The sequence below is a fragment of the Doryrhamphus excisus genome, chromosome 7, assembly GCF_030265055.1.
Source record: "Doryrhamphus excisus isolate RoL2022-K1 chromosome 7, RoL_Dexc_1.0, whole genome shotgun sequence".
NCBI classification, from domain to species: domain Eukaryota; kingdom Metazoa; phylum Chordata; class Actinopteri; order Syngnathiformes; family Syngnathidae; genus Doryrhamphus; species Doryrhamphus excisus.
In genome coordinates, this window is record NC_080472.1 from 7,524,408 (window position 1) to 7,544,412 (window position 20,005).

The 20,005-nt window shown below is 44.3% G+C and overlaps 1 protein-coding gene and 1 long non-coding RNA gene across 3 annotated transcripts in view; one reads left to right on the forward strand and one right to left on the reverse strand.

Annotated features, from left to right (window-relative positions):
* Positions 1-20,005, forward strand: part of LOC131131987 (uncharacterized) — a 31,841-nt gene that overhangs the window by 5,677 nt on the left and 6,159 nt on the right. Inside the window, exons 2-3 of one of the 2 annotated variants that reach the window (XR_009130289.1) lie at positions 1,016-1,127; positions 9,899-10,843. This is a non-coding gene — a long non-coding RNA (uncharacterized LOC131131987). Of the gene's footprint in view, positions 1-1,015; positions 1,128-9,898; positions 10,844-20,005 lie in introns of those variants that run through there. The other variant, XR_009130290.1, reaches the window with a different exon arrangement.
* The window catches only part of fgf11b (fibroblast growth factor 11b), a 39,520-nt gene continuing 19,649 nt past the window's right edge, over positions 135-20,005 (reverse strand). Inside the window, exons 2-5 of the mRNA XM_058077084.1 lie at positions 17,320-17,430; positions 16,547-16,650; positions 7,645-7,843; positions 135-7,181 (exon numbers count right to left, since the gene is read on the reverse strand). Of these exons, the coding sequence (XP_057933067.1) occupies positions 7,045-7,181; positions 7,645-7,843; positions 16,547-16,650; positions 17,320-17,430 (551 nt within the window). The 3' untranslated portion in view covers positions 135-7,044. The remainder of the gene's footprint in view (positions 7,182-7,644; positions 7,844-16,546; positions 16,651-17,319; positions 17,431-20,005) is intronic.

Below are 20,005 nucleotides of genomic sequence, written 5' to 3' on the forward strand. Positions count from 1 at the left end.
TGACTTGTTTTATTTTTGTACACTTATTTAAGTCATTTAAAATTGTAAAAATAGTTTTACATAAAATTTAATGTATTCATTTTCAAGTTTTTATTTGTTATTTTTCTTTTATTATTATTACTTACAGTTTTATGTAATTAATGTAATCTATTTTTATTTTTTATCAAGTCATTTGACATTTTTCTATTATAATAGACATATTTGTCATTTGTTTATTTTATTTTATATCCACTTCTGGAAGTAATTTCAATCTTTTCTGCACTTATTTTTGTCATTTAAAATTTTTATGTTTTTTGTAAATATTTTTTTACACTGGTCATTGTTATTTGTAAATCCAATTTAAAATGTATTTATTTTGTTAGAAAGGAAGAAGGCTGATATTTCAGGCGAAGTCAGACGTGAGTTATGTAAGACGTATTTTAGTGGACCGTAGACTTGCTGTCTGCGAGCCGCATAGTGGATGGGGTGCCACCATTGGGGAACGGCACAGACACCGTGATGCTCAACTTTGTGGCCTGGAAGGAAGCATCTTACCTTGAAGGTAAAATGAAGACACGACACCAGCACGCTGCTTCCATCCATACAAATATATGCGCTTTTATTGAATATTGTTCCCGATGGGCCGCTGCTTCCAGTAGAAATGTATACAGGTGTGATGGGACGTGAGGCGATGGAAGGGGTGAACCGAGGGGCTGTAGTCCGTAGATACCGAGAGGGAGTCAAACCACAGTGACATACAAAACATGAGCTCTCCTTCAGGACAATGAGTAGTTCTTATTGCAGACCATAGGTTGCCTTGGCCAGTGAATCCACAGTAGATGTTTGCAGCTGCTTCCTGTTACATTTTGCTGGTTTTCACCTGGAGTTGGTAGAAAATACAGACTGCTTGATTGGCTCCTTTGGAGTCCAACAGCGTCTGCATCCGAAGGGGCCTGCGGGATCCAGGCCTTCCCTCCTTGGCCGATCAATGCCCATTTTCATTTATGGCTTAAAAATCTCTTCTCCTCGGTCTCAGGTCTTCGCAAGACAAGAAGATTGGCGTGAGACAGAGACGCCGGGAGCCCAGAAGAGTAGGAAAGAGGAAGTTTTTGGAAGACGTGCGTGACCGTAACTCTGAGCCCACAGAGGTCAGTGCTGGTGTTGACGGGACACATGTGGGCTTTGGTCCTTGTTTTCACTTCAGTACATCCTTCACAACACACAGCCCGTCACAGCTGGGGGGCGGGGGGAGGTCACACAGGGGGCACATTTGGAACGATGCATCAGTGCGAACCAGAGACGAGTAAAAGCATCGCTCCAGGACTTGACATTAAACGGAACACAAGAGAAACAGACCACATGTATAGTGTCCATGTCCAAACATGGAGCGTCACTCGTACAATACACTGTACTGCATGTCGCATATTCATAACATAGCCTACATTTCATATCACAGTCGGGTTTTGATATTGGAGCACACTGTTAAATAGCTGATGAAGTTTATCACGCCTTTCCGTTTATTGTCGGCGTCACTCCACTCACACGACCGCCGCTTTGAGATAAAGGGCTTCTGTGCGCAACTTAGTCCTTATCAAAGTATGTGTGGTTTTTATTGTCATTGCTCATAATATGTGCTCACATTCCCCCCCCCCCCCCCCCCCCGTCTGATTCAATGACTCATCCTGGCAAATTACATGGGGGGGAGGGCAAATCCACTCCCCATCAAAATCTAAATAGAGGTTAAATTGCACTGTTGGAGTTTCCTATTGGAAAAGGTCGTAACTTGAAAATATGTCAAAAATCATCAGACCCAAAGTTTGTGATGGGAATAAATGTACTCATGTCATGTGCATGTACCATGTACTATGTACCATGTACCATCACGCCACCGGACTCAGATCTTGTCAGATCCCGGTCTCCACGATCCCAGCTCATCAAAATGTCTGATCCTCTCGTGATACCCAGCCATCGTCATCGTCATCTTGACAAGCTCCGCTGGCTCTACCACCATTATATACCACTACTTTATACCACTACTACTGCATAGATAGATAGAAGTATCTGTCTGTCTACTATGCCAGATTGTTGTCATTCATCCGGGTCACAGTATTCTCAGGTCAAACTAGTGTATTTTTACTAACGGCAATCTTTGCCACCATCCCCTTTCGCCATTAGCGGTGTTTTGACAAGCCACCATGTCCACGCCCGCCACCCCAAACGTGGTTGAAGCCAAGCATGGGCGAAAGTGGATGCCGCTTGTGGACCGTGACGGCGGACTCGCTGGCGCTAGTAGACGCTAGTTGAAAGTCTACAAACTCTACACGTTGCATGAAACCACGCCCACATGAAAGTCACCGATGTCCGCCATCCCCTGGTGTAAAGTATGAGCTATTTTGGTCACCGTTTTTGCTGAAATGGCTAGTTATAATCAGCAATGCTGCAACACATTGTTCCACTGAAGCTGACCAATAATATACAACACTTTGACCACCAATGGGGCTTCGGGTGGATTAAAGTGCAAAGTACTTTGAACGCTATTGTCAACACTGTCATTTCACCTGGCCTCTTTGGAGCGTTTATGCCCAAAAAACACAACTCTGGCTTCTTTATGAAGCCATGGATTTTGCTGTCTCTGCCAGACCTTTGAGTCATTTTTGCAAGCGCCACAAGTTGGCTCGTCTCTTGTTTGTGCTTTATTGAATCTATCGATCATTGTTTCCCATGCCCTTTGTTTCTCTCCGCCCTTCTCTCCCTGCTCGTCTCCTCTCACCTAACTTCTTGTCAAAGACACACGTACACCCTCCTTACCAGCCTTCCACACCTACTTTCCAAACTGCAATAAGAATCTTTCAATCTTTCTTCAACTGTTCTGCACTGATGACTGACTGTTCTTCGATTCCTGACCCTGTCCATGCTTCACTTTCGTGTTAACATTCTCGCTGCTTGTCCGTCTACTTGTTGTATTTCCATCTTGACAACTTGCGGGGGCCTTCTTCAGCTCGACAAACACCGGGGGCTGTTTTCACAAGGAGAGGAATGTGAATATCGGATATTAATTGGGTTCAATTAATCAAATGTGACACGGTTGACAGCGTGGCATCTAAAAAAGCCTGTTAGAGAGATCTACTGTACCCCAGCCTCTTCTCCAAATTGGTTTGGTCAGCCGCACCTCCTTTATGGCGGTTAAGACCTGATCCTGATAATGGAATTTCCATGAAATAATATTCAAGATTAATAAACACAATAATTTCATAGTTAGAGTGAAGACATGAAGTAGCACCCCAATTGTCACTTTTGCACTCCTATCTTTCTTTGTTTACATCACATTGGGAAGGCTACGGTATCACTGCAGCCGCCGCTAGCATTAAAAGCTAGCAAGCTAACTAGTTTTCCTCTCCAATTCACCCTTTACAAACTTAAGTGTTTCAAACGGAGTGGGGAAGAAGGATAAAGAAGCAAAAAACGTACCACTTCCACACAGAATGAGAGGAGACCCTCCTGCATGGCATGTCTGTCTCATGTCCATCACATCATGTCTCATTGTCTCATTGTCAACATTACTGATGCCTAGTGACCACAATACAACACATAGCTTGTCTTTTGATATTTGGACTACTAATCGTCCTTAGTCAACCACAAAACAGCCGTCATTTCATTCTTAAAAAAACGCTACATCGTGAGAGATGTCTGTATGGGAAACTAACCCCCAGAAAACTGGAAGCCTCCAGCTACATTCATCCTCCATAACTTTCGTGTCTTACATTCATGATCATATCTGCACGCCTCATACGTCCCTGCCAAGAGCCTTGCATACCTTACTGAAGAAATTCCTTATCAGCATATAATCCACATGCCAGTCTTTCTCCAATAACAGCCTCCACGTACTGGCCTCCTTGCTATTTAACACTCCGTAGGCTATCACACTCAAAATATAAAGCCTTCACTTCACTTTCTTTGATCCAGCTTCACATGCGTATACCATGATAGTATAAGTTAGAATCAAAAACAACGTTTACGCCACAAATGGCCCGACATTCAGTGTGCAACACATTATCTTTTGACACAAAAAGGCTGCCCTTTGTTGTTTTTTTTCACAGCAGTTCGGCAAGTGGTTCTGAAATAGTGGGGTGAGAGACATGAGGGACTACCATTAATTCCTCCTTTATCGTCACCGTGATAAGTGCATTTCCGAAAAATAGGATTCCTTATTTATAAATAGAATATAGTCATAGTTACAGCGTAGAAAATGCGTTTAGGACCTTCTCAATGAGGTTTCCAACATTATTAGAGCCCTCTGGACAATAAATAACACCCCTATAATCACCTTTACATTGGTATTGCCCAATATAGTAAGATCAGAGCAAGTGGAAAAAAATTCTGTCCATGAGAACCACTGAGTTAGGAGGTTAAGGGGGTTGACACAAATTTATATAAAAAAAAAACTATGAATTAGTATTGCTTTATTTGAGAAATCCTACTTAATTCTTATCAGGGCGAGTTTAAATGTGACACTGTCCCTGTAATTTGATGTAGTTTTCATGGCCGTAATGATTATATAGCTATGTATTTATCCGTCCATCCATCCATCCATCTTCTCCCGAAGGAAGGGTTGTGGGGGCAGCAGTCAAAGCAGGGAAACCCAGACTTCTCGCCCCCTGACAGCTTTGTCCAGCCCCTCTCTGAGGCGTTTACCAGGCCAGTTGAGAGACATCGCCTCCGTAACGTTCCTTGATGCCTCCCACCATTCGGACGTGCCCTGAACACCTCTCCAATGAGACGTCCTGACCAGATGCCCGTGCTTCTCACCATATCTCTTAGGGAGAACCCAACCACCGTATGGAGAAAACGCCGCCATCTCTGTTTTAGTCACTACACAAAGCTTGCGAAACACAGGTGAGGGTAAATTAAGAGCTTTGCCTTCCAGCTCAGCTTCCTGTTCACCACAATGGACGGATGCAGAGTCCGCATCACTACAGATGCTGCAATATTGGAATCTGAATCGTAACGCTTTTGGTCGCTTCTGTATCGGTCATTATTATTCTAAAATGTTGTCTTATATGACACATGGTTAAGGTTAGCTACAGTATCCCCTTCGCTTGCGCCCCTTCACACACAAAGTGTACGTGTGGCGTCAAAGACGTCTACACGCAGGGGTTACGGCGTAGTCACACCAAGACATCCACTCAGACAGCTACATTTTGGAGGGTGATTCTTCCAAGGTGATTTGATAAAGTGAGCGGGTGGATAAGCTGCCAGACGTCGTCAGAATAACAAGTGCTCCCGCTCAGAGGCTCCTCTGGCTTTGATGTTTGCCTTCAAACCCGGCTTTATGCTGACAGCAGATGCTGAGTGAAGTATACACTTCCTCTCGTTTTCAGACGACTGCTTTCTGATCCACGCTGGATTGAAAATATTCGACCCACTTGTTCATGTGTAGCGTTTGAACGAGCTCTCTAATGATAAGTGATCACCTGATGGGTGGAAAGACTGGGAAGAGGACGTCATTTCTTATCTTTTCGTGTCTTTTTTGGTTTCTTCATTCATAATCCTATTTATTTACCTGTGCATCTCTAGTAATTCATACTATATTTAATAGATATTCTTAGTGTTCCATTATTGGAGTAATATTCTTCCACATCCAAATCCTGTGCGTTCCTGAATTCCAATCATGGCACAGGTGGATTTCTGTAGGGATGTTAAGCCTTTAGCAAAAATGAGTTGTGCTGAGGACCTGGACTTGTATCTGATATTCTGTCCCCCCCCCACCCTGTACGCTGATCCTGTTCCGACCCGACCCGACCCAGGATTCCAGTTGACGTCTTTACTCTCTGAGCTGTTTCATCTCTCGTTGAGCTTTAGTTGACCTTGATGATTAGCTGAGCTGGTCGGCAGATGGTGTGTGGGGAAAAGCTGGCGGGCGGGCGGGCGTGGGGGGGTGGCATAGTCACCAACTTTAGGGATCAAGAGAGGGCCCATGGGTGAGGATTATGAAGTCGAGGTCGCCCTGGGAATGTGTGAGCGGTGAATGTGATACAGTCCAACCTTGGTTTTGGTACACCACAGTTTATGCATGATTGGGTTTTTGTCAAAAATGTTTTTGTAGACTGACTCGGTGGCGCTTTCACTCGATCTCGCCGGGATCAGCCATTAATTCCTCATTTGTAGGGTTGGCACAAGATGCTGTGCGATTAAAATGAGATGGGATTTCTCATCCTTCTCCCGCCTCCAAACAGGCAGGAAGAGAGTTCACTCTGTGCATTGGTTTGTTCCATAGAACAACGACATGAACAGAGCGAGCTATCTTGCAGTCTCTTTGTCTCAGTGGGTAGAGGCGGGGCTGGTAGCATACGCACTGAGTGCAGAACAGTATAACAAGGCAGAAATTATATTAGATTGCAATATATTGTCATTTATGGTTTCACTGTACTTTTCTTGTAAGTATTGTTAAAATCCTGTCTGTTTTTGTTTGGCCAATCTTCCTCTAGTCATTTATATAAGACGATATGAACGATATACCTGTATTTTCTTTCAAACCGATACCAATAATGTTATGCTTCTCAAGACAGATACGGCAACTTTTTGTACTTGTTGTCCTAATCACAGGGGACGTTAGGACAGGCGATTTCCTGTGATTTTTGTACTTTTCGGTTGCCAAAAACCGAGGTTCCATTGTATTTCCATAGAGTCATGGGAGAAAAGACACAATTATAAAAGTGACAAAGAAGCCCAATTATGCCAGCAGTGGGGGGTGGGGGGGTTGCATTCGAAAGTCGGAAGGGGCTGAGAAGAAGACAAACAAACGCAGGGATGAGGGGTGCTCGTCGCTGGCTCAGAGCCCAGGCCTGTCGTTCTGTGGCGACAAGGGAGGGTGGGAGGGGGGATGACTCCTCTCTCCACCTCTTGGCTGCTGATGTACGACGCACCCTTCATCCCTCAGCATCTTATGGTGCTCCTCTGGAACGCGGTGGCCCATGAGGGCCATTGAGCCAGACACCGTCCCTGCATGATGGGTGACTGTGTTCCAAGTGTCACTGTTGCCCTCTGACCCACCCTGTGTCTCCTGTGCTATGAGGCGTCAGCCTTGGGAGTTTCTTTCCGTCCGTTCTTCAGGGATGGGGAATCTGATGTTTTGGTTGTCTTTCGAGGAGGACTCACAGGCTCACTTGTGAGCTCATGTAGCGACGGCTCCTTATACATCGCCACTGTGCAAGACAAACAAAACATTGTGATTATTGACGGCCATTCAAGTAGAAAACATTAAGCTAATAAACAGTAGGGATGGGCATTCACATTTATCAATAGATTGTTGGGAATTTTGTCTGTTTTGGGAAATTCTGTCTTGCTTTCATATCAACGTGAAGGACAGCCATACACCAGTCAAATATTCTCTATTTAACAGAAAGGCTCTGCTGTTTTTCAGGACCTACTTTATATGACAGGCACGCGTGGCTGACTGCCAAAAAACGGATCACCGATCTTCTGTACGAGCGCTGTTCAAAGTTCTGATCGGACCTCGCAGGCCAGTGTGGTCGTTCAGGAGCCAGACTGGCCAGTTGGATATCCCTGGTGTGAAAGCTTTCTGGGTGATTGGCTGATTGATGAAGTTCCGTCCGTCCAACACCCATCCCGACTAAAAATCCCAAGCTCATACAAACGGAAACAAACCTTCGATAACTTTAGGCAGGAAGTGGGCGGCTCCTTTGTTCTTCTTTACCCGGTTGCCCTTCATGACCTGGCCGTCACGGTTGATGCCGATATACCAAGAGCGGCCAGACTGGGTCTGCCGATAGAGCATGGAGGAGTATGTGACGTAGTAGTTCTCAAACACACTCTCCTTGAACTTACACTCCGGAGTGAAGTTCTCCTGGAAGTAAACATGAAAAGGGAGGTAGAACGGGGCAGAGATTCACATTAGCCGGCATTGCAAGGGAAGCAAAATAATGCAATTGTCATGAGATCGTGTATATGAGTCTTTGAACATGAAAAAAATGACTGCAAGCATGGACATTCTTATCCTTGGGGTACAACAGGATGAACATTCATGGCAAGACAACATTAGCATCCCAGATATCCGGTCCACAGGGAAACCAAGATGAAAAGCAGTTATCCGCTAACATCCACCGTACAACAATAGCTACATGAGACAGAGGACACAATTACGTGCCTTTCCTTTGTAATCATACAACCTTTTCTCAGAAAGTATTGTACTCATTAAAAGAAATCTACATTATTCTCATAATTTAGACTTTATTCTTATAATAATTGGAATTCTTCACTATAGGTGTGTCTTGGTTATGTTAACGTCGGTAACAAACACGTCTCTAGGGGGAGATAGTGATGTGCAACGTGTAATTCATCAAACTCTGTACGCTGTTCGTCATTCATGCGTTACTGGCCGCAGCGGCATAATGTCTCTCATAAAATCTAATTAGCAAAAAGCGAAATGAAATCCCTTAAATGAAGCCGGTCGTCAAACATGATCCCAGCATCACTCCATCCTCCTGCCCCCTCCCTCGGTGTGTCCTCAACGTAAGGACAAGCCAACTCTGTGTAATGGTGACGGCTGATATGAAGCAATAGCGAGAGATATACATCTCCCTTCGTCTCCATCAGGGTCTCCACCGAGTCCTTCTCCTGTCAGACAGCAAAGCCAATCTGCTGAATTGATTAACCCCCGCCACAGCACGGCAAAAACGGCGGAAGAGACCAGTTTCTCTGAGACTTTGGGGAGACAGACGAAGGCTAGACGTAGGGTAAACTGAGGCGACCGGATAGAGATTTGGCTGTACCGTTAGCAGCCTCCTGTACCAGTACGGACCAGACATAAATCCTTAGACGAGTGGATTGGGGAGGCATGCAGCGGGTATCGCTAGAGAAGAAGTCGTTTGACAGAACAAGAGAGCCTGGGCTGCCGTCCAAGGGATTGTTACGCATGCTCTGTAGCTTACCAGGACTAAAGAAAAGAATGGATGTTAATAGTAGCAGGCAAGTCACCGCCAAAGACTTTCTAATCATTGGCATCTTTACTTTAGAAAGTAGGGTGAATGTCTACAACAAGAAATAACCGTAGAATTGAATCAAATTGGATCAAATTGGTTTTTCCAGATATAAAGTTTTTACAGTCATATCGTAACCTGTGCATTGGATCGAGAGAGCTAAGAGATTTACGTACATCTCTAGCGAGAAGACCACCACTTTTCAAAAAAACAACCGGCCATTTTGCACAAGGTAGCACACAATATTGTGTTCTATGGCTATATAAACATGGAACCTACCAAAAAAAAAGATTACACTCCTGTCTTTCATCAGAAAAAAGTTCGTTTCTACCTTTTCCTGTTCTTTAGTAATAAGCAGTAGAACATGTGTAAGTTTCAGGAAAATATCAGTTCCCGACTAAAAAAAAAGGGAGAAAGGCAAATTTCAAGATACATTTCAAGCATAACTTTCACTTTGACGCAAATATTTTTTGCTTTTGTGACAGCTCAAATGTCTCAACAACTATACAAACATAAACAAAACAGCCAAATAACAATGTATGAACTATTTGCAACTTTCACCTGTCCATCTGAAATATGTGTGTGTTAAAACTTCCCGACACGTAACCTTCTCCACCGTCCAAATGATCCCTGCCGAGTTGTCATCAAATGCACTTCTGCCACCATGTGGCCATTTTTATTCGAATTGCTCTGAAGGGAAATGCATTAGTGGAGAGTTGCGTCATCAACTCTTTTCGCTTGACTCCAAAAAATAGCGTAAAAGACGCATGAATATGTTTTCGGGATAAGGCGTTTGGATTTCTAAAAAATTATAACTCTTTCTGGTATTGAATGACTTAATAAAAGGCCAAAAGTATTTCCAGACCGTACACGAGACCTCCAGTTTCACACTTATCATACATCATCACCTTTCTCCTTCACAGGAAGGCGTCATCCTTTAGCTGACAAGGCAATTCAGGACTTTGTGACCTTTCTCTGTCCACTTTGCTGCCCTGGGAGTTTATTCCCATTCAACGCCCACTCCCTGGCCAGAGCAACACAAGCCTTGGCTCCTCACCCACGACTAGACCACCAAAGCTTGGAGCTATTTTAAGATCCTCTGACAGGTTTGATATCCTTTGCTCTGCTAACACAAAGAGGAGAGGATCGATAGATGATCCGCTTCATTCATTATTAAACAGACCAGAGAGCAAAAGGGGCAAAAAGAAAAGAAAGCGAGGAGAAAAAGTAGAAAAAAGTGAGCGGAAGATCACTTGGAGAGGACGTAAGTCACGGATCCAGAGGACAAACGGAGATGCTCTTCGACATCCCGCAAGACCAAATCCAAGAATTGTGGCCAAACATTCCCCGTGCCCCTTGATCTGACAGACCATCACGCCGACTAAGTACCCTTGGGCTCAACCTTTGAAGTGACACCAGTGATAACCCCTCTCTCAAGTAATCCTGTAATTACCCTTCATAATCACTCCCTTGAAATCAAGCAAACTATAGAAACCGCATCGGCTGCCTTTCATTCATGTAATCTCCAAAGGGATGGATGGCGTCATTAGATGAGGGGAAAAAATATCCAGACACGACCATGCAATCATTGTTCAATAAAATGATTTTTCATGGCCGTTTAGCACAGAGGTCCAAATCCTTGTCACTGTAATTACATCTATTTTTGAAACTCACCTTGAAGTAACCTCCGGATCCGAGCGGAATCCAATATGTACTAACACCCAGATTAGTTTGTTTGGTTGGGTTGTCAAAAGTATGTACGGCTGTCCCTCCTTTATCGCGGTTAATCAGTTCCACACCCCATGAGTGATAAGTGAATTTCCTCAATGCAGGATTCCTGACTTGTAAACCAAATATATTTGCATAAAAAAACCCTAATATACCACCTTCTAAATGATTTTTAACTTTATTAGAGCTCTCTAGGGCTGCATGGCGGTCGAGTGGTTAGCGCGCAGACCTCACAGCTAGGAGACCTGAGTTCAATCCCACCCTCGGCCATCTCTGTGTGGAGTTTGCATGTGCATGCGTGGTTTTACTCCGGTTTCCTCCCACATTCCAAAAACATGCTCGGTTAATTGGTCACTCCAAATTGTCCATAGGTATGAATGTAATGGTTGAAATGGTTGTTTGTCAATATGTGCCCTGTGATTGGCTGGCCACTAGTCCAGGTTGTACCCCGCCTCTTGCCCGAAGACAGCTGGGATAGGCTCCAGCACCCCCGCGACCCTGGTGTGGATAAGCGGCAAAAAAATGAATGAATAGAGCTCTCTAGACATGAAGTAACAACCTTATAGTCACTTTTACACTCTTACTATGCAGTATCGGAGGCATAATAATAATGCACTTTAGAGACCTCTTATATATGGACACAGAAACACACACACAAACGTTGAACTTATGATTTGTTTTCTCATAATACTGTGATATACAAGTACATCACAGTTCTTACACACAAGTACTAACCTGTGAAAATACAGTAACCTGTCTAATGGTGCGCTAGATACGCTTTAGATATGCTTTAGATGCGCTTTAGATACGTGTAACCAGGCCCTTGTCTTCCAGTGTGTACAACATGCCTTCCCAATGCCTTATATTTGTATTTCACTTCAATTCACAATTTCTATGCTTGGAAATGCTTCATTTAGGAAATAAAAACACGTAAAATCTGCAAATCATCATCAACTGTGAAACAGCAAGGGACCGTGATATGATCTTTTTAAACTTGTGTTCGGAAAATTCCTTTTTTTCTCATGATATTTTGACTTTATTACTTAATTTTGCAGCTTTATAAACAAAAGAGGGTGATAAATTGCCCCCGGGTGGGACTTTGGGTAACCGATGGACTGACCTGCGTGCCTTCCCGTCGTGTCCCGAGCTAAAAAGAATTGAAACCAAAGCAGATGAGAGAGGTAGAGTATAATATGTGGCGTCCGTGCTGAGAATCCACAAGATGGGAGGGAACCTTCTTATGATGCAGAGCAGGGAATAAGCCCCCCACCCCCAACCAGCGTCCCCCACCAATACACAACCCTCCTTTCTGATTACATCTGTCCCACCTGCTTTAGGAAGCTTAACTCTCCATGCCGTCCTACACTGGAACTGCTCTTACGCCTCCAAACAAGCAAAGGGAAATAGGAATAATATAAACGTTTGAGCTCACAAGGCTAACCCACTGATGCTGTGTAGAATTCAGATATAAAGAGCAGCGAAGACAAATCCACGGCAGTTTATGCATGTGTTTGAATGCCCTACCGATGTACGTACGTAGAGTAATTGTCAACATTTTTCGGCGTATCTGACATGCAGTGACAGTATTTCTGTCATGCAGGCGTCCCATCAGCTCCTGGGGTAGGATGTGTGAAAATGTGACCGGCCGCACTAACATAAATATGGTAACATCATATTTCCATAATATTACTGCAGCAAACCCACCTCTCACCCGAAGCCACATTTGCAGAGTGTGAGGCAGGCGCATCGCTGATGTTGTTTCGGAGCACAGATGTAGCCGCTCGATGGCAGGGGCCGTGTTACGTAAGTCTGTAGGACACGGATGTGCTTATTAAAAGGGCTTTAACGTTGGATGAGACGGTTAATACTGTCTCGCACCGCACGTGTACGCTCATGATAACACGTACGTTAAGCGGGTGGATGATGATGTGGGGTGATGATTGACAGCTGATAGGTAGCGGAGAAGGGCGGAGCTCCTTCCATTCTCTCCCGGACCCTCTGTTGACGCCTGCTGCCTTCACTAATCACTCTGCTTTTAATTATCCACGCTACGCAGGGAACAAGTAATGCTTGGTTGTGTGTCATTATCACCAGAGGCATTTCATATCGGAGCAAATTACGAGAACTATATTTGGGCATTACATACCTTTCAATTAGGGATGCCACCGATTTCTGTAAAAAACATGTCATCGGCATTTGCCCATAATGCCTTTCAAAGGCCGTCACAAAAACCAATTGGTGAAAACATGAAAACTTGTGTCATGGCATCACAAACATAACATGAATGTGAGGTTAACACATTTTCGAGCTGCAGTTATAATACTGTGATGTTTTTGCTCAAGGGTATCAGACTTTAGGTGCAATTTTTAGTTAGATAACCTCCTGTCTTTCACGAGGAAAAAAAGGTTTCTTAATACTTCATTTTTTTCTTTAGTAATCGGCAATACAACACAAGTTTCAGGAAAATATCAGTTCCAAACAAAGACAGCTTTTTGTGAAAAGATACATTTCAAGCATAACTTTCACTTTGACACAAATATTTTTTTGCTCTTTAGACTTTAAAATAAGGTCCACAAAAATACAGTAGTTACTAATGATGAGCTGATGACTAAAGCACATCCATTTGGAGGAGTTACCGAGGGTTACTAAGGGTTGTTTTTAACATCAAAATAACAATTTATTATATAAATATATATTATATAATATAACACCATCAACCATTTCCATTTGTCACATTTGAAACTCAACTGTGCGTGGGCACGCGTAAAAAATTCCTTACCCTTTGCACGCTACACCCCTCCATGCTCTCTCACTTCCTTCTTTTGATCATGTGATTTTTCTCTTCACGTGAATCCTGCCGAACTCTCATCAAATGCACTTCTGCCGCCTTGTGGTCGTTTCCAGGAGGTAAAATTGCTCTGAAGTGAAATGCGTTAGTAGAGCGTTGCGTCACAACTTCTTTTTACCTCTCGTGCAAAAACACGTAAAAGACGCATAAATATGTTGTTGGAATCTGGCATTGGAGATTATAAAAAATGTAGAACTTCAACTTTGGTATTAAATGAGTTAGTTACTTGACAAGATGTACGTCATATTGTACGCAAAAAGCGGCAGAATTCTGCATAAATCTACGACAGAAACCAAAAATCAGCCCAACCAGAAGCGTACACTAACCAAGGTGTATATTGAGATTTATGTCAAAGACAAGGCTGCTTACATTACCTTGCCGTATGACTGTCGTATAAGAAAGAAACTGTATAATTCAAGACTTAGTGGTAGTATTTTTGAAATGAGAATTTCTTGAAGGAAGAACATTTTTTTTGTCACCTCTCGGAGTCGGACAGTGTTGTTTCTCATTCTCCTGGGATGCCATTAAACGAAAAAGCAAATATGAGCCTGAGCTTTGAACAGTAATCTGCAGAGGCCTGTACCATTCTACCTCCAATCCCTTCCCGCACCATTAAATCAGCGTGTTAGACACACTCCAGAGAGTAATATGGCCTCATAAAATCAAATATGCATGATATTACAGCAAAAGACAGGTGTTCGGTCGTACAGCCCCTACATGCTACCGTGTGCATGCGTGCATTGGTGCATGTGCATGCGTGCGTGCATCCGTGTGGGTCGTACTACAACTATTGACTGCAACGGAGGAAATCCCCTCTCCCTTCACTGCCGCAAAGCATACTAAGCAGGGGCTCAGAGGATAATAAAAACCGGTGCCTTTACCATATTGCACATCATTGTTGTGGTATCGCTCAGTAAAAGCAACACGCAAATAGCCTCCCAAAAAGAAGTACGCACCACTAATCTATTTGAATCCCTGACGCCTTACGCTCTGTTGTCAGGGAGCAGAACACCATACATTTACTTTTGGGACTCCTGGAGAAAATCTTACACAGACAGGTACAGTCGGCCCTCGCCACTTTTCACTTCGACGTTTGCAGCTTCACTCTCTCACGGTTAGCTATGGGATATTAGTTGTCAAAAATAATGCACTTTTTAGCAAATGTTGGGCAAAGGTTTCGGGTAGGAGGGTGGCGGCCGCTGGAAAAAGGAGGAATAGCAGAGAAAGAGGCGCGGCTCGCAGGCCCTACACGGGCTGGGACCGGGCTGCCGTGGAGGGCGATGGTATGGCGCAAGGATTCCTGAGCGATCCGCTGCACCCGCAACTAGTGGCCGGTGGGGGCTTTCCCTCGTGCCCTGTCTTCCGTCACGGCTGGTTTCTGGCACGCACTGGTGCCCGAGTCTCGTCAGGCGGCGTTCCGTGGCAGCACCCTCACACTGTGCGCGGTTGCCTAGGGATGAGCCCCACCCAGCCCAGACAACGCGCAAGGCGGTCCGGAGAAGAAGGCCGGGACGCCGAGGGCCGAACCGGCAGGGTGCCGATGTAGGACAGCTGGGTCAGACGTGTCGTCTCGATCTCACTTCAATGGGTCGGGCGAGGGAAACGCAACGCCGACTAGGGGGCCCCGGGGGGTTGCCTAGGTGATCATGACTTACAGCGGGTATTTACCCTCGCCCTTGAGGCCAAGCCGCAGGTCGGGGGAACCGTCCGCTGTTTTTTTTTTTGCCTAAATTAGGCATTTTCAAGGATAGAAATGGCTAAGAAGTAAAAAAATAAATAAAACGCATGCAAAGACTCAGGCCTGGGTACGCATATCTGGTGTATCATCACCATCATCATCCAACAGGTTGCAGTCGCAGTACACACCAAGGCAAAGCAACAATATCAACCACTGTAATGTCCCTTACGCTTTAGGAGGAATAGGTGACTCCGCATTACCTGCATTGTAAGCCATAAACAATGTAGAATACACAAAAAAGTGAATTCTTGCCTCCACAAATTCCCAAAAAGTAATTTTTTTCTTGTTCTATGCCGTTTATACTCACTAGGGTGGGGGTATGCTGGAGCCTATCCCAGCTGTTTTGGGTGAGAGGCGGTGTACACCCTGGACTGGTGGCCAGCCAATCCCAGGGCACATATAGACAAACAACCATTCACACTCAAATTCATACCTATGGACAATTTGGAGTGGCCAATGAAGCTAACATGTTTTTGGAATCGGGGAGGAAAGCGGAGTATCCGGAGAAAAGAACACACAGAGATGCCCAGGTCTTCACAATCTCCTGACTGTGTGGCCTCCATGCTAACCACTCGGCCACCATGCGGTCTGGTTTAAAGAATGCAATTCTTAAAGCATTCATTCATTCATTTTCTACCGCTTTTCCTCACGAGGGTCGCGGGGGTGCTGGAGCCTATCCCAGCTGTCTTCGGGCGAGAGGCGGGGTACACCCCGGACTGGTCGCCAGCCAATCACAGGGCACATATAGACAAACAACCATTCACACTCACATTCATACCTGTGGACAATTTGGAGTCGCCAATTAACCTAGCATGTTTTTGGAATGTGGGAGGAAACCGGAGTACCTGAAGAAAACCCACGCATGCAAACTCCACACAGAAATGGCCGAGGGTGGAATTGAACCCTGGTCTCCTAGCTGTGAGGTCTGCGCGCTAACCACTCGTCCGTCGTGCCGCCCATTCTTAAAGCAATCTCTTCAAAATCAAGTCTAACGTGCGGCGACACAAGCGCAATGGTAAACATGGAACTGACGGACATCTCAAAGGCTCTGAATCCAAAATGACAGCAGCCGATAAAGGCCTTCCTCCCTTGTATTCCCTTCTTAATATGATTACAGAGAGAATTTCCTTATCAGTAACTGCTAAAAAGCCTCTCAGGAACGATCAGGATCAGGCACAGCAACTCTCGGAGCTTACCTACCCCAATCACAAACCCCTGCAGTGATATTTCACAGACCGATCTGCACGGAATACTTACAGAGGTATAGAGGTATCCTTCACTATTCATGGCCAGATACAGCCCCGTCTTTGCACCCTGGATTGCCACAATCCGCAGTCCCACTGGAATTAAGTTGAACTGTGCTAAATTGGATCAAAAAGTTTGGAGAACATAAACAGAAAGGGAGAGAGAGAATATCAAGTCAGATGAGTGTGAATCGAAAAAGACGATATCATACAGCAAAGATGTGTTTTTTATTCTACGTTGTCGCAGTCTCGGTGGCTGCAGTGTCTCTGCTGCATGCTACATCTCCCTTTTTGCCCAAATGCTGTGACCTCTCAGAGTTTATGTTGCAGCAAACTCTACACCGTGTCACCTTCACTAAGCTTAACGCTCACTCTAAAACTGGATAATAGCAGGACGCTCACCCTCAGCAAATGGGGCTTGGAGCCGAGGCTAAAAGCGGACCGTTAGACACAGTGCCCGAGCGGCTCTCTGGTCCAAAGCTAAGATAGGAACAAAAAAAATGGACTATAAGTAGAAAATGGAAGAAATTAAAGTTGGAATCGCGTGCATTAAAACTGCTTTGTGAAATGTCTGTGGAGGGTCAGAGCTCCAAATTCAATTAAACGTGCGGGGAATAGTGCATAATTTGCGACTGAAAAGATCTCATTTGATTTCCAGAGGTCAGATAACGTCCACGTAAAGTCAGCAGCAGGAATGAGCAACGCCATCATTGGCGATACGTGCTCCGCCGAGGATGTTTGGCTTCTCCCGGGCGTCTGAGCAGGCACGCACGCTAACAGACTTACAAAAAGAGCTGCTCTCATCTCTCGTGCTGTCCATGGTGCCGTCGGGCTGCATTTGTAGGTAGTATCCATGTTGGCTGTACAGGCGCGTGACGATGCCTTTTAGCTGTGGCTCTGCAAAACAACACGGTGGGACAGCTCATCACTTCATGCGGCCGTGTCCAAAGTGCTTTTTCGTCAGCACATTTTATAAACCTTATCTATTTCAAAACATCAGTCATTTTACTAGAGTAAAGTCAAAATATTCACCGAAATCATTTGTCTTACAAGCAGATTTGATTATCTTCATTGTCACGAGAAATAATTATTAATTCATTCATTTTCTACCGCTTTTTCCTCACAAGGGGGGTGCTGGAGCCTATCCCAGCTGTCTTTTTGGATTTGGCCAATTAACCTCTAGCATGTTTTTGGAATGTGGGAGGAAACCGGAGTACCCGGAGAAAACCCACGGGGAGGAGAAATAATTAAATTAATTAATCGTAAGTTATTTTTGACATAATAAGTCATAATATTATGAAAACCCAAGAAAACAACAAACAAAGTTGCCACTTTTGGAAAATAGGGTTGTGGGAACAGTTACGAGAATAAAATCCAACTTTTATAGGAATAATGTCCACATTTAAAAAGAGAGAGAAAGTTGAAATACGATAAAACCCAGCAAAAGAAAATGAAAAAGAAGAATCAAGTCAAAATATGGTTTTAAATAAATAAATTTGTATTCTGTATAATAAAAAGCTCTTTCACATATGTCCCAGGGCTCTGATGCAGTTTGTACCTGACATACTCTTTGTATAACTAAATGAATCCCAAATTTGGGCCCTTGCATCCTTTCATTTTTCAGTCAGTGGAAAAAGTTTGGACACCCCTGAGTGAAGCTGCAGTGTGATCCAGGATACCTGTGTTCTTGCACCCCTCATGTTTTGGTAAGAAATCCATTTGAACAACAAAAATAAAGTCTTAGGAGCACCTTGGGGGCTCTTTTTAGGGAGCCAAGCCAAAAGTACCTGACGAAATCCCCATCACTAGAGTGCAAAATGCACCTTGGGCAATTCTTTAATTAACTCAAAAAAACTGAGTAAAACTTAAAAGTGTTTCTGCTGAATAACTCTTTGCAGTCAGACGTCTCTGGAGACTCTGGCGAGAAAAGAAATGCACCTATTAGCTGGTATTTTTTTACTTCAACAAATCCTGACATTCATGTAAGACAATCAAGTCTGAATTTCAAGAAAAATAGTCATTTTCTCTCAGAATGGAGCCGCTTGTGACACCGCAGGTCGCCAATAAGCTAGCCTGTTAGCTTGCTGGCAGCAACGCTGGCATACCGACTTACCCTCACTGTTATTCTTGTGTTTGCACGCGCTAATTGAAAGTACAGCTGAGAAACGATAATGTCATGGTTGTCAAGTCAAACGTTTGGGATCTTGTGGAGTGACTTTGCAAAACAAAATAAAGTTTACTTTTGAAACACAAATTTTGCCCATCATCCGCCAGCTTCATGTGAGACATGAATGCACGTCTTTCTCTTTTCTGTGCATTCTAAAGAGCTAAAAAGAGGCCACTAAGTGATGCACCTATTGTGCACGGAAAGTGTGCTATTAAAACCTCCAACAAGGTTTTGTGGTCGTATATCCATGCTCTGCATGTAGTAACAGATACTGTACATTCATGATAACATGTAATACTTACTGTATTTGAGTCATTTTAAGCATTAGCGGAACTTCCTTCCTGGGTCATTTATTTCACATAGCAACACAGAAAGGAACGCTACACCTGGCAGCAGCATTGGCGGCGCTATAGCGGCCATGATGGAATGATTTAATGGGGAGGTCACATGATTGATTTGGAGGATTGATGGATGATTTTTTCTTACGTCTGCCTCATTCTGTGCATGAATTAGCTGTTGTCTCACATATGGATAGTGGATGATGGGCAAAACTAAAAAAAGGTGTGCTTTTCCTTTAAGGTCATCAGAGGTTAAAGTTAAAGAGAGAGAGTTGTAAAGTTAGCAACATAAAAAATGCAATCAGAAACCTTCGTGGTAGTGGAGAGGATGGTGGGTGGTGGGGAGGGGGGGTAGTGAATGTTTAATGAGTGAAAGCCCCACAGCCTATTTTAATTTAAGAAACTGACAGAACCTTTGCAGCATCTCACCCCTCCTTCTTGGCCCCTCACCCAGCGAGGGGGGGCCCTGCAGGTCCTCAATGACTCATCTTAACGTTCACTTTTTCTCCTGACCCTTCCCTTCCAGTGTCCCGCTAATGAGGGAGGCCAACATAGCTGGAGGAGCAGTTTATGTTGGTGTTTCTCGTTGGCTAATCTCCGCCCATGCCCTCTCCCCCGCAGGGATGCACCGGGGGACGCCGCGCAATGTGTCTTCTTATGACGAGCAAGGAAGTAGCATGATGATGAGGCAGTGATGAGATCTGGAGGACTATTTCCCTCAGGAAGTGTGCCGGGGTCAAGGCATAAGTGAAATGGTGACCTATTCCCGTCGCTCCGTGCACGCGGCCGCGCCACTTCTTTCTATCTTTCTATTCTGCTTGTCAAAATACCGCAGCAGCTCCCTGCCCTCACGCTCTTCCTCATCCCAGCTTTAAATTATACACGCAGTGATTTCATCCCGCCAAAAACAGCAGAGCGGTCTGTTACTGTGCAAAAAAGTAGCAAGATGAATGGAGAGATATCTACA